The sequence below is a fragment of the Muntiacus reevesi genome, chromosome 1 (genome assembly GCF_963930625.1).
Source record: "Muntiacus reevesi chromosome 1, mMunRee1.1, whole genome shotgun sequence".
Lineage (NCBI taxonomy): Eukaryota > Metazoa > Chordata > Mammalia > Artiodactyla > Cervidae > Muntiacus > Muntiacus reevesi.
This window is the reverse complement of record NC_089249.1, coordinates 282,815,844-282,831,745: the sequence shown is the minus strand read 5'-3', so window position 1 is coordinate 282,831,745 and position 15,902 is coordinate 282,815,844. Positions and strand designations below refer to the sequence as shown.

At 40.1% G+C, this 15,902-nt stretch overlaps 1 protein-coding gene across 2 annotated transcripts in view; it reads right to left on the bottom strand.

The window, feature by feature from the left end:
* FER (FER tyrosine kinase) overlaps positions 1-15,902 on the bottom strand; it is a 450,974-nt gene that overhangs the window by 411,806 nt on the left and 23,266 nt on the right. For both annotated transcript variants that reach the window (XM_065923334.1, XM_065923426.1), the window contains exon 2: positions 2,803-3,070. In XM_065923334.1, the coding sequence (XP_065779406.1) occupies positions 2,803-3,009 (207 nt within the window). In that variant the 5' untranslated portion in view covers positions 3,010-3,070. The remainder of the gene's footprint in view (positions 1-2,802; positions 3,071-15,902) is intronic.

The following is a 15,902-nucleotide window of genomic DNA, read 5'->3' as shown; positions in this document are numbered from 1 at the left end:
AGTATAAAATGTCCATATGCAACCACAGGAGAAAACACCTTTGGATCAGGCAAAGATTTTTTTTTAGACATAGCATGAGGAAAACACAATGCTCTAAAGAAAAAACTGATATACTGAGCTTCACTTTCAGGTAGAATAAATGATGCATTTTCAGCATCAAGAGGAAAAGCTAACATACTCCTTGTTTTTCTTTGGGTTTCCAGTCATTGTTCAAATGTTATCTTTCAACATTTCCTCTTTGAAAGGCAACACTACCTGCTTAAACCACTTCCTCTCAATCTATCATGATTCCCTAGCCCCCTTTTCCATGCCCCATATTCTCCTGCCTTTTTAAATCATCTTAGCATTTGTCTCCGTCTATCCCTCACCTAAATACTTAACACTTCAATATACACTGACTTTGATGATTCCTCCTGTCCTGACCTCACAAATCCTGAATCTTCTTATCCATTAATCCTATGTCTTGTTCCTTCCAGTACCTTACTTTCCTAAAGAGTACAATTCCAGTTAAACATAGTCAATAAAACATATGGCTATTTTTCCACTCCTTTCCAAAATCCCCTGAAATACAAGATAGTCAGTTAAAGTATAAAGTTACAAAAACAAAGAAGATAGAAAAGGCAACAGTCACAGATAAGACATGCCAATACAAATGTTAGAAAATACTATAAAAAGCAGGTAAGGGGTAACTGATTAGAATCAGGGAAAGCTGAAACCCAAGTGTTCTACAAAGCAGAGGCCAAGAAGAAAAGGCCATGTGACAGGAGGGGGAACTGGAGGAGATGGTCAAAGCGGGCAAACTTCCAGTAACAAGACAGTAAGCACTAGGGATGCTACAGCACAATGACCACGGTTCATTCTGACGCACGAGACGGGAGAGCCGCTGAGGGAGTCCATTCTGAGAGTTCTTAGCCAGAGAAGAAACTTTTTCTTTCCTTTTTAATGGGGCTTCCCTTGTGGCTCAGCTGGTAAAGAATCCACCTGCAATGTGAGAGACCTGGGTTCCATCCATGGGTTGGGAAGATCCCCTGGAGAAGGGAAAGGCTCCCCACTCCAGTATTCTGGCCTGGAGAATTCCATGGACCGTACAGTCCATGGGGTCGCAAAGAGTTACAATCTATTGCAGTAATCATTTCAGAACATACATAAACCATCATGCTATAAACCGTAAATCTATACACTGATGTATGTCAATTGTATCGCAATAAGACTCTGGGGTGTTAGGGAGAAAAAAAGACCAGTCTACAGGGTCAGGTAACTCCAGGAAAGCCCAGGAACTGGAGAGAGCTAAATGAAGGAAAAGGAGTGGGCACTGAAACAGGAGGATCGGTTCAGGCTAAACAAGGACCAGCCAGAATTCTAGGGCCTATTGCTCAGCCCACAGACAGGCAACTATTCCTCCCCCTGAGCAGACAAAAACAAGCAGAAAAAATTAACCAGAGAGCCTCTGGATGCAGACACACCAGGCAGCTTACCAAAACCAGGAGGATGAACTAAAACATGACTCTCTGAACTCAATCTACTTTCTCTACATATTCCCATAACGGAGTAGTCAAGCAAAACAGGACATCAGTTAAATCTGAATATCAGGTTTTAAAAAGCAGTCTTTAGTGTATGCATCCCTGGAGGAGGAGATGGCTACCCACGCCAGTGTTCTTGCCTGGGGGGTCCACGGACAGAGGAGCCTGGCGGGCTGCAGTCCACGGGGTCGCAGAGTCGGACACGACTGAGCGACTGGGCACACACAGGCTGTGCATTCCCCAGTCACTGCATGCCAATCTAACTGGCATTCTGTATTTGAATTCGCCACATCCGGCAACCCTACCTTCAGACTAGAAACTAGAGAAACGCTCTTCAGGGAACCTCACTGGCCCAGGAAAGGAAGTTAAAGATATTAACATGAGGAGTTCTCAGTGAAATCAAAGATCCTTACCAGATCACACACACCGCACACACACATTCCCCATAAGAAACAAGAGTTTCCACTACAATTTACTCAAATCCTAAGACCCGTGAGTGCAAGAAACACACTAATTCTAACTTTTGGAAGTAAAATAAAATTTTCTTAAATTTGAATAAATACAATGAAATGTGAAGTAAGACAATGGAAACAGAGCAAAGAACTATACCAAGAACTATTAAGGTTTGTAATATTTCATCTTTAATGCCTTCAAAAGATAATGAGCAGTACAATATTGACCTTTATTTTTATAGCCCTTAATTTTTAATTTTATATATTTTATGAAATGAATAATAATAATATAATCTTTAAGTTAAAAAAACCATATTGTTTATTCAAAGAATTTTATGTCATTAAATCATCAGTATATTAGCATTTTAGTAATGCAATGACAGCAAAGAACACCTGCAAGTTAAAACGTCCCATGTGACTATACTAACCACTCAGAAGAATTCAGGGAAGGTCGGTTATAAAGAAAGTTTGTGCCAAAAGGATAGAACAGCAGGGCTCAAGGGACGCAAGGAAGTAGGGTACTTAAGAAAATAAAATTTGTAAGAAGGGTTCTCAAACCTGACTAATCATTAGAATAATCTGGACATCTACTGGGGAAAAAAAGGTTTCGAAGCTCAAAAATTTCAGACCTAATGACCCAGAGTATTGGGAGATGGACCCAAATCTTACAGTTTCTGAAACATTCCCCATGCGATTCTGATAGCCAGGAAGATTCTGGAACCACTGCTTTGGAATGCTGACTTAGGTGTACTTATTCAACAGTATGATCTATTTGCTTTAAGGACAATTACGATGCTACAGACGATAAATGATGAAATTATTCTTCTTACCTTGGATACATTGCCGACATAATTCATTTGGACAGTAGTTTCCTTATCAACTTGATTACAAAGGTTCTGTAAAGTAGATGCATATTCTTTATCACTTTTTATCCTCAGGGCCATGAATTTCTTCACCGTCTCCAGTAACCGTAACTCCCAGTCTTGCAATTTTAACACAGCTTCGTGTGAGTTCTTCAGGTCACTCCCAAACCCCATGTTTGTAAGGCACCGTCTTATCCTCCACACTGCACAACTGAGCCTTCTAGTCAGCACATATCTGTGTATGTAAACAAAAGGAAAAGAGTCTTAAATCGAAAGGAAGTTTATCTTCAAAGCAAAGTTATGGCCACTTTTTTGGAGTAGAAAAAAAAAATCACTATAACTGAATGTTTTCCCCCAAAGATCAGGAACAAAATGAGAATGTCCAATCTCAGCACTTTGATTCAACCTTGTTTTAGTCAGTACAATGAAGGAAATGAAACAATTTCCATTGAAACTGGGAAGGAAGAAATAAAACTATATTTACTTACAGATGATATGACACTGTATTAGAAAATCCTAAGTACAATTTTACAAGTATTAAAACTAATGAATGAGCTCAGTAATATTACAGGGTACAAGTTCAATATACAAATATCAACTGTATTTCCATACTCTAGCAATGACCAATCTGAAAATAAAATTTAAAAACAATTCCATTTACAACAGCATCAAAAAGAATAAAATATTTAGGAATAAATTTTGCGAAATAAACACAAAACTTTACTCTTAAAATTTTAAAACATTGTTGAAAAATGCAAAGAAAACCTAAATAAATGGAAAGACTCATGTTCATGAATCCAAAAGACTTAATATTGTTAAAGAGGCAATCCTGTTCAATTTGATATACAAATTTAACTCAATCCATAGTAAAACCTAAGCCAGCTTTCTTTTTTTTTGCAGAAATTGATAAACTAATCCTAAAATTTACTTAGAAATGCAAGGGAGCCAGAATAGTCGACCAAACAAAAAACCAAAACACCATACACCATGAAGAAAAAGAACAACGTTGGAGGACTCAGAATTCAGAGCCACATCCATTTGACGGAGAAAAAAAAAAAAAAAGTCTTGTCTACTACAGATGCTGGGACGATTGAATTCCACACGCAAAAGACTTCAGCAAGATGCCTCCTTAGACCATATACAAAAAAATTAACTCGAAAGAAATCACAGATTCGAATAGAGCTAAAACTGTAAAACTCTCAGAAGAAAATAAAGGAGTAAATCTGTGACCTTGGCTTAAGACAATGGCTTCTAGATATGACACCAAAAGTACAAGAAACAAAATAAAAATATATAAATTTGGTTTCATCAAAATTTAAAACTTCTATACTTCAAAGGCCAACATTAAGTAAGTGATAATGCCACAGAACGGGAGAAAATATTTACAAATTATGTATCTGATAAGGAGTATCTATATGGATTATACAAAGATTTCTTAAACTCAGTAACAACATGACAAACTAATTTAAATGGTCAAAAGACAGATATGACTAGACACTTCTCCAAACAGAATTTATAGATGCCCACTAGGCACATGAGAAGATGTCCAGTGTCACTGGCCATTAGGGGAACACCAATCAGAACCACAACGAGGCATCGCATCACTAAGATGTCTACAATAAAAAGACAGATCATATCAAATGTTGGAGACTGTGAAGAAATCAGAACCATCATATATTGGGGGTATAAATTTTAAATAGGCAGTTCCTCAAAAATTAAATACAGAGTTATCATATATGACCAAGAAATTTACTCTTAGGCATATACTCAAGAGAAATAAAAACATATGCCCACACAAAAACTTGTATATGAATATCTGCCAAATGGTCATCAGCTGATAAGTGGATAAATGAAACCTAATATAACTATACAAGGAAACATTATCTGACAATGAAAAGGAATTGATACGAGGTAGGGCATGGATAAACCTTGCAAACATCCTATGTGAAGAAGTCAGACAGAAAAGACTGACATGTGGTACTGTCTTCTTATATGAAATGTCCAAAATCTACCTTTAGAGACATAAATCAGATCAGTATTTGACTAAAGCTGGCAAATGTGGGAAGAAATGAAGGGTGACTGCTAACGGATAATGGATTTCCTTTTGGGGTCAGGAGAGTGCTCCAAAATTGATTGTGGCAATGGCTGCACAACTCTATGAACAATAAAAGCCACTAAATTGTACAATTTAAATGGGTGAATTATTCAGCATGTGAGTTATAACTCAAAGTTGTTTAAAAAAATCATTAGAGCATAACTTATAATCATCTAAAGGTCAGTGGGGGCTTCCCTGATGGCTTAAGGACACTCCATAAGGATGCTCTCCCACAGAAGCAATCACCATTGAAAAGTGTGAGTCTTGGTTAACACCACCATTGATTAGGAAATGTAGAATAGTTAATGGGCTTCCCTGGTAGCTCAGCTAGTAAAGAATCTATCTGCAATGCAGGAGATCCCGGTTCAATTCCTAGGTCGGGAAGATCCCCTGGAGAAGAGATAGGCTGCCCACTCAGTACTCTTGGGCTTCCCTGGTGCCAGATGGTAAAGAATCCACCTGCGATGGGGGAGACCTGGGTCGGGAAGATCCCCTGGAGGAGGCCATGGCAAGCCCACTCCAGTATTCTTGCCTGAGAATCCCATGGACAGAGGGGCCTGGCAGGTTACAGTCCGTAGGGTCACAAAGAGTCAGACACGACTGAGTGACTAAGTCCAAAGGTCAATTATCAGAAAATTACCCCAAATCTATTCCTGATTGTTTAATATAAATCCCAAGAAATACGATAGAATTTATTTTCCCCTCCAGCCTCCTAGAATTTCAGGCAGTGAATGTTTCAGGGTCAGTTAAAAGAAAGAAACAAAACACATCTTTAATTTTTAGGTCTGGCTCATATCAGAAGTCAATTTAATTGAGCTGAAATCCTCTAGGCTAATCAGAAAAATGAGACTTCTCTTTCTAACCTCAGTGATACACATTTAAAATGATGATAAAACTGTGAGTTTTCCAAATAGGAACCAAATTTCAATTTTTTCCCAACTGAAAACTGTTCAGTTTTATAATCAAACAAGTGGGGGATAGGAGGGAAAGATGATGGGAAAATATACTTCATTAAGGTTTCCAAAGTAGCAACCAGGACACTAAATGGACCTTAACATAAATAAGTCAATACAATAACTGACTTATCCACTTTAATATCAAGGAGGAGAATGCCGGGGGCGTCCCTGGTAGCGCAGTTGGTAAAGAATCTGCCTGCAGTGCAGGAGGCCCGGTGCGGTTCCTGGGAGGGGATCTCCTGCAGACGGGACAGGCGCCCAATTCAGTATTCACGGGCTTCCCTGGTGGCTCAGAGAGCAAAGAGCCATTTGCAGTGCAGGAGACAGGGGTTCCATCCCCGGGTTGGGAAGATCCCCTGGAGGAGGGCATGGCAATCCAGTTCAGTATTCTTGCCTGGAGAATCCAGGGAGAGAGGAGCCTGGAGGGCTACAGTCCGTAGGGTCAGAAAGAGTCGGACACGACTGTGTGACTAGGCACCTTACAGGATAATTCCAGTCTTTTCACTTTGTAGGCAGTCGCTTTAAAAATGTACCCTGATAAACTGTATCAAAAGAAACTTTTGATAAAAAAGAAACTTTTTCTGTTACTTTACAAATAGCTCAACCAAGTCTCAGTGAAGATATACTCTACCTCATACCATGCTTTCAATGGAAGAGTAAGAAACACTTTTTTCCAGACAAACAAAGGTGAAACATTTTGCTTTCTTAAGAAACTATTTCTGAGACAGTGTTTCAGCTTATTCTGTAACTTAGAATAAATATCACTTCTGCTTCTAAATGCATCTAGCTGTGGTCTAAGCTTTGATAATAATTTTTTTCTCTCATTATTAGGAACTTCAAAAGAAAGATGAAGAGCTTAGGTGAATAAAAATGGAAACAGAATCTGGCAGCTGAGAAACACTCCAGCCCACTCTAAGGACTTGCTTATGTACACCAATATTCTAGGTCAGGGCAAATATAAACTAATTTAATATATGGTACCAACCAGTCCATCCTAAAGGAGATCAGTCCTGGGTGTTCATTGGAAGGACTGATGTTGAAGCTGAAGCTCCAATACTTTGGGCACCTGATGCAAAGAGCTGACTCATTGGAAAAGACCCTGATGCTGGGAGGGATTGAGGGCAGGAGGAGAAGGGGATGACAGAGGATGAGATGGTTGGATGGCATCACCGACTCAATGGACACGCGTTTGAGCTTAACGCGGGAGACAGTTAAGGACAGGGAAGTCTGGCGCGCTGCAGTCATGGGGTGGCGAAGAGTCAGACACGACTGAGCGACTGAACAACAACAAACGTTTGATGAGAAAAAGAAAAAACTAATGAAAGCTGGAGTAACCCAGTAAAGTTTCTTAGAAATGGCATGATATGAGCCAAGATTTGAATAACCATGATCTAGATTATAAAAGATCAAAAAGGAAATGCATTTCAGGAAGCAATATAGAGAAAATAAGTGAAAGTAAAAAAGAAATGTCTCCAAAATCAAGCTCTATGTGGCAAACAGTGGCATGCCAATTTATCTCTTGCTAGTCTAAAGTTCAGGAAACTAGTAAGGCTTAAACTCCTTTAGTTAATTGGTGTTAAGGCAAAATGACAAAATCATGAATGTGATGGATTAAATGATTAACTTGCTGGTGCTAGTTATACAAGTGTGTTCAGGTTGAAAAATTTCATAAAGCTGAGCATCTGTGATTTGTATACTTTTCTATATGTATGTTATAGTTAATTAAAAGAGAGAAATATAGATTTTAATATGGAAGCTAGGTATAAAATAGATTGATGAGAGCAAAAATATATAAAGAGACATAAGAAGGAAAATTAATAAGTCATTATAGCTATCAGTTCAGTTCAGTTCAGTTGCTCAGTCATGTCCGACTCTTTGCGACCCCATGAATCGCAGCACACCAGGCCTCCCTGTCCATCACCAACTCCTGGAGTTTACTCAAACCCATGTGCATCCAGTTGGTGATGCCATCCAGCCATCTCAACCTCTGTGATCCCCTTCTCCTCCTGCCCCCAATCCCTCCCAGTATCAGGGTTTTTTCCAATGAATCAACTCATCACACGAGTGGCCAAAGTACTGGAGTTTCAGTTTCAGCTTGAGAAATGAGGATCCATCATTGACAATGTCAATGTGAGGTAAAAAAGAGGCTTGACCTGGTTAATGGATTTAAGGAAGAGACAGATGATACAGGACAAGTTTAAGGCTTTTATAAGAAATGAAGATAATATCAATAGAAGTGGAAGAATGAGAATATGGAGCTACTTTAAAGAAAATACATTCATTTCAGCAGGAAATAAATGCTTAGGTAAAGCATCAAGGCTAAAAGACACAAATCTGAGAGTCAAGTGCTTAAGTGATAAAACTAAGACTGAATGTTGACAGAAAAGCAGAGCATTAAGGACAAAGCCCATGAGAATCTGTCAGCGGAGGAACTGGAGGAAGAAAGCCAAAGGGTAGAAATTAGGTAGGCAGAAGAATAAAAGAGGTTTGACAGTTACAGACACTGAGATTTAAAAAAAGAAGTTGTTAGCAATGTCAAATGTCAGAGAGAGAGATGAAAACTGCAGAAAGTCATTATTAGAATTTTCAGGTAAAGTCATCATAGTAAAAGAAGTACCTCGGAAGCTCCTACCACCAATAACTAACAAAAAGAACAAAAAGTTGTTAAGGAAAAAAAGCAAAAATTTAAACACACCATCAGCAAGTAAAGGAGTACAACTTCATGCCACATGTTTCACTACACAGTTTCAAAGGGGAAAAAGGGGAAAGTTCTGGCACTCTACGCAGCATGCAAGTGTGCCCCAAACTACCCAACTTCCAGAAGATATCCTGAGGAGGAAGAAATAACAAAATCCTGAGAAGTCACACTGGATACCCCAACATGAAAAGAGGCAGCAGAGACCAAATAGGCCCACCAAGGGAAAAATCAAGAAATCAAAGAAGGAAGCTTCTCTGGACCAAGGCAGGACCTCAGAAAATGCAGGGAGGGCAGCCTTGCCTTGCCATTTTCCAGGGCTCTGTGAAGAGCTGGTGGATGAAATGAAACCCAGGAGCGCAGGATGGTCAGTGGACTCTCAGGACAGAGAGTGTGTCTCAGGGCTCCAGACAAGGCCAAACTCAGGCCCAGCCAATACCTCCCCACCCCTCGATCACCATGCTCACATGACAAGTAAGCCAAAATTAAAAGTAAGACCTTCTAATCCCACGGACAGAGGAGTGCAGTGGGCTACAGTGTACAGGCTGCAAAGGTTTGAACACAACTGAGCGACTGAGCAGGCAAAAATAAAACCCAGCTTCTGATCCAGGTAACATGGCAGAGGCCATCTTCCCCAGGTCCGCCCCACGAGACACAACTGTCAACACTGGGAAAAGCAAGAGGGACAATCAAAGAACTCTGAAAAGTTGGGGCAAAGAGGTACAGCCCTTGGGCCCCAGGACTGGGAGAACAGCGCAGAGGTAGGGTGCCCGGGGCTCCCCTCGCCCAACAGGAGAAGGTGGTCCATCCCTGGCTGCCCACCCGCTAGTCTGGGGACAAAAGGTCGTCGGGGAAGGCCAGCTCCCCCGGGATCCCACGGGGCTCCCTCTGGCCACATCAGGCCAGCCAGTCACCATCAGCAAGGGAGATAGACGGTGAGCCTCCCCAAAAATAAAGAGCCAGGGGAGGCAGCCTCCTTCCATCAGGGCCTGAGAATCCCCCTTTCTGCCAGAAGAAACGGAACGTGGCAGGAAGAACCAGCACGAGGGACCCGGCCACAGCAAGAGCCCACCGCAGGCCTCTCCGCCCCGCAGGCCCCAGGCTCTCCTGCCCCCAGAAACTCTGGAGCAGGTGCCCGGAACTGGCCAGGGGGCTGCGCTGCAGCAGGAGGTCCCGTCCAGGAAGGCCCTGCTCCCTGCGAGTCTGGGGTGCTCCCCTCCTGCCCAGAGACGGCAGGGCAGCGGTGGGCACGGGGCGGAAACCTGATCTCACCCCGGCCCTGACCAGCCAACAGGTCAGCCCAAGAAAAACGTCTCCTACTCCCTCAAGCTGCACCAGCAAGGACCAGCGGGAGCCCTAGGGACACCAGATCAAGCAAACCGAAGTAACAGCACGCAGATCCCGAAAACCGAACCGGCGCTGGAACCACAGCCCGCAAGAACAGGTCAACGACTGCATGTGAAATCTAAACAGTCATGGACTGCCTGTAAAAATAAAAGATTGAAACAGGCCCCAGAGTCTCCTAACGTAATAGACAAAACATTGAGGCTTCAGTTGAAACTCACATGTCATATTAAGAACCAAGAAAAAAAAAATCACAGTTGAAACAAGACAAACAACTAATACCAACATCAAGATGAATCAGATGTTGGAATTATCAGAAGAGGATTTTTAAAGCAAACACCATAAGAAATGCTTCCACAATCAGTTATAAATTCTCTTAAAACAAATGCAAAGCAACAGTCATAAATTCCCTTAAAACAACTGTAAAAATAGGAAATCTAATAGAAGAAATTTTTTTAATATATGGACATTATAGAAATTAAAAATGCAATAACGGGAATAAAAAACCTCACTAGATGGGCTCAGGAGTAGACAACAGAGGATACAGTGAATGTAAGAATAGAAGAATAGAATTCAATCAATCCAAACAAAAAGAGAAAACAAACAGAAAATAATAATAATAATAATAAAGCCTTGGGGACCTGTGGGACGGTAACAAAGACCCAACATTTGGGGACCTTCCATAGCATTCCAGTGGCTAAGACTCCACACTTCACCATAGGGGGTGAGGGTTCAATCTCTGGTGGGAGAATAAGATCCCATATGCCATGCAGCCAAAAAATAAGCAATATTCTAAAGTCTTAAAAAAAAAATGACCCAACATTTGTATCATCTTGAGTTCCAAAAGAGGAGAAAGCAGGGCTGAAAGAGTATTCAGAGGAGTATGTGGTTCTTCACGAGTCAGAAGTCACGACAGCGTGGTATCAGCAGAGGACAGACAACAGATCAATAGAAGAGAGGAGAGGACCCGGAAACAGACCCACAGACACGTTCAACTGTTTGTGACAAAGGTCCAGAAGCAAGTCAACAAAAGAAAATTAGCCTTTTTAATAAATGATACTGAAGCAATTAGGTAACTATAGGCTAAATAAAATGGAAAAAATGAACCCTGACCTAACACCATGCACAAAAATTAATTCAAAAGAATCATAAACTTAAACATAAACAAACTGCAAAACTTCTAGAAAAAAGAAACCAGAAGCAAAATCTTCAGGATCTCAACCTAGGCAGAGTTCTTAGACTTCCAACAAAACACACAATTCAAAAAAGGAAAAAATTGATAAACTGGGCTCATCAAAAGTAAAAAGGCTGCCCTGTGAAAGTACATGTGAAGACAAGCCACAGACTGGGAGAAAATTTTGCAAACCACATCTGACAGAGAACTAGTACCTAAAATTCATAATATCTCTCAAAATTTAACATTTAAAAACAACAACAATCCAACCAGAAAATGAGAAGACAACAGACACTTCACAGAAGAGGATATAAAAATGGCAAATGAACACATGAAAGGATGTTCAACATAAACCAGCCATTGGGGAAATGCAGTTAAAACCACAATGAGATACCACGACAGAACTATCAGAATGGCTAAAATAAAATATGACAAGACCAAAGGCTTGTATGGATATAGAAAAACTGGGTCATTCATTTGCTACTGGTCAGTAGACAAGAAATGGTACAGCCACTCCAGTTTCTGATAAAACTAAACATTCAACACCTTATGATTCAGCCATTGCACTCCTGAACATTTATGCACAGAAATGAAAACACACATTCACACAAAAACCTGGACCCAAATGTTCACAGCAGCTTTATCTGTAAAAGCCAAAAGCTGGAATCGGCACAGAGATCCTTCAATAGGTGAATGCATACCATGGAATACCATCCACATTAAAAAGGAACAATCTATGGACACAGACAACAACTTGGATGAATCTCTAGGGATCGTGATGAACAAAAAAAGTCAACCGGACAAAGTTATATACTCTATGACCCCACTTATAGAACATTCTTGAAGTGAAAAGTCTTGGGAAAAGGGCAGATTAGGGGTTTCCAGGGTTTAGGGTCTGTGGAGTAGAAAAGCGAGTAAGCGTGGTTATGGAAGGGGGATACCAAGGATACCAGCAGTAGTGTTGGGACTGCTCAGGATCTTGGTGGCAGTGGAGGATACGTGCACCTAGACTGGTAACAAAATACTACAGAGCTTAATATACACACAGCAAAGGAGCACAATTAAAACTGGAGAATATACGAATAAGATCTATGGATTATGTCAATGTTAATGTGCTGGTTGTCATAGTTTTACTAAATTTTACTAAGAGGGGAAATGGGACCAAATATAAAGGGATGATTATTTCATATGACTGCATATTAATCTACAATTACCTCCAAAGAAATTTCAGTTTTAAAAAAACTAATGCCCGGACCTCAAACTACTGGTTGGAGGAAGAACAATAACGTGGAGGGCATGTCACAAACTTAGGTCCTTTCTTCCACAGGTAATAGGGCAGAGCTGCCTAGGCCAACCACAAAGAAGGCGAAAAAAGAAAAATATAAGGAAATTATACAGTCATGTTGCAGACAAAAATTACAGAGACAGAGCGCAGGTGGCAGTATAATACAGACTTATTTGTAATCTAAGTTCCAATTGGGCAAGGAATTACTCTATTCTCTTCCCCCACTAAGCTCTTCAGGGCTTGAAACAGCGCCTTGCATAGTACACAATAAAAATCTGGCACATGAACCAACTGGTTGAATTTCCCCTGCCTTATACATGCATCTCCGCATGCCCCACAATCCACACTTAGCCCTCCTAATTCTTTAGGACACTCAGTGATTCTAGATATTAATTCTATCATTACTTGGAACACTAAGCATTACATTTACAACCCTGATCTACAGGCTAGAACTCAAACCCCTCTGCCTGGTAATCCAAGGCCTCGGATCGCCTTCCGCCCTCACAAACAGCACAAGTTACCACCTGCGGCCCTGGATGTCTCGCGGTCCCCTCCGCGCCTTCAGAGCCGCTGTCCCTCAGTCTGAGTGTCTGTGTCCCTCGTCCACCTGGAGGGCCACCAGCAACTAAACGCCACAGCCATTTCCTCTGTGAAAGCTGCTCTGACCCTCCGCACAACCATCATGCCCAGGGCGACGCAGGTGTTCCTTTTTCTCAGCTCCCAGGGATCACGTGTGCACGTGTGATTAATGTAACACTTCTCACAGTATAATTATTTGTTCAGGTGTCTCTCTCCCATCATACTATGATCTACATGAAAATAAGAATATTACAGGTTTCTCATCTTTCTATCACTGGGGCTGATTATTACTACCCATATGCAATAGGCATTCAATTTATCAAATAATTGCAAGAGCGAATTCGTTTTTAAAAAGATTTATAAATGAGATTTTAAAACAAAAATTTCTATAATTTAGTGGATAGTAAGCACAAATTGGGGCTTCCCTGGTAATTCAGTCATGAAAGAATCTACCTGCAAGGCAGAAGACTCAGGTTTGATACCCGGGTTGGGAAGATCCCATGGAGAAGGAAATGGCAACCCACTCCAGTATTCCTGCCTGAGAAATGCCATGGACAGAGGGCTACAGTCAGGGTCTCATTAGAGTCAGACACGACTTAGCAACAAGTAAACCACCACCAGGTACACGTCAGGCAGAAATAGAGTACTATACAAAAGTACATGCATGTTATTAGCAAAGATGCTTATATTAAAATACCATCTTTTTAAAAGGTAGAACTAATAAAAATCCTAAAAAACTACTATTTAGATTTATTTAAATCTTTCTTATTTATTGGTATTCGGTTTGGTATTTAGGATCAAGTAAGTTATCTCTAATTTTCAATTCACCATAAATAGTGATTAAAAACTTTAAAAGAACCATTAAAAATTGACATATTTTCAAAAATTAGAATTTCATTTTGTATAAAATACATCTATAAATACATACTGCTTAGACAAAAACTGACATTATTAAACAGCAAACTATGAAACAGATACCTAGTTTCTTTGGCAGGACAATGGAATTCCAATGGCATATTTTATAAGGATGTGTGTAAGTATCTGTTCTAAAATGCCTCTTGATTTTCAACTTTTGGCTTCCCAACTGGCAATTTTTTTTTAACATCCTCCAAATATACACAGATGAAAATGACATTTTTATATAGCATAAGGAAAGTTTAATCTGTATTTAATACTTCAAGTAAGGGGAATTTATTTTAACACAGATGGTATACTGTAGTCAAAAATATTTCCTTTTTTAACACTGAAAAAAATTCAAATATACCATGGAAGATATGCTTATTTAGAAAAATCAAAAGAAAAGTGAATAAAAGCTATGTAAAGAACAGGAAGCCTTTCATTCTTCCCCCAAGACAGATTTTCACAAGTTAGAGGAAATTAAATAGAGTTTGAATCTATAATCCTTAATTAATAAAACCCATCAAATTAGTTTATGGTTCAGGTTACTTTATTTTTTTGTTGTTGTTGTTCAGGTTACTTTATCAGAATCTGTTTGTTCATTGATAAAGACTATAAAATCATTAACCAAAGAACAAAAATAATTACTTAACGGTATTTCTTACCTTTTATATGCTTCAATACTGACAGAAGTTAAGAAACAACGACTATCTTGAGCAGAATTTTAAGCTGCTTGCAGTAAGACAGAGAAAAGGTCACAAAAAGCCACCGAGTGTGCAAGCAATAACCCCCGTTACAAACCAAACAACTGACCGCACATGAATACAAAACGAGGAGCTTTTTCAGAAGCAATTAAGCAGGCAGAAATGAATGGTCACCAGAGTTTAACTACAAAGACAACATCATTCATTACCAGTTAATATATACTGACCTTGACTACCTTTCAGATATGGCACCTAAAACTCCTCCTACACTTTCCTTATTTCAAAGTGTCACTTTAGATTAATTCAAAATAAAAGGTGGGTTTTTTTTTTTTGGATGGCTTTTAAACTTGCCTAATTGTTTCCTGGTTTTTTAACTGGAGTATAACTGCTCTCCAGTGTGTTACTTTCTGCTACACAAGGTGAACCAGCTATACAGAGCCCCGCCCTTTCAGCCTCCTCCACTCCGCCCCACCCTTAGTTCTCCACAGAGCAGGAGCTCAGCTCCCGTGTACGCAGTGGCTTCCCACTAGCTATCCACTAGCTATTTCACACACGGCAGTGTATATATTCAGTGCATCCGACTGAAACCGCACTAGATTAGCACACCGCCTATTGGAACAGTGTTAATAGACAATGATGTTTCATTAAGAGAGAATACTGAATAAATTCTGTGTGACCTTATAAACAAATGAACAACATGTTTGCTTTGAAAATATATTTTTTTTAATTTTAAAAACATACTTGAAATACTGATATTTAAAATTATTTGGGCAGAGCAGGATTATTAGCAGATTTTTTGTGTGTTTTAAGCTAAACCAACAGGTATTTATTGTAATCATGGGAGTGATACTGTTGGTGATGCAAAGATAAAGTCCTGGATTACTGCCTTCAAACAATTTACGATATGTTAAGAACAAACACAGGGAAGCCTGGCTCTGTGGTAAAGAAGCCACCCACCAAGCAGGACGCAGTTTCGATCCCTGGGTTGGGAAGACCCCCTGGAGAAAGCAATGGAAACCCACTCCATATTCTTGCCTGGGAAATCCCACGGACAGAGGAGGCTGGAGGGCTACAGTCCAAGGGGTCGAAAAAGAGCTGGACCTATTTGCTGGCATATTTCTCAGTGCCAGGAATATCAAAATGCAGAAAATTATAGCCCCTAGTCCCAAGAAGCTCACCGCCTACTAGGGGTAACAAACAGGGAAACAAACAAATGCCACATAATTAAACCGGTTCACAAATACAAACCGGTTATAAGCTCAGTGGGGATACACCAGAGACCATCAGCGAAGCCTTCACAGAACATGAAAGCCTGTTCATGCTCAAAGACAAGGGGAA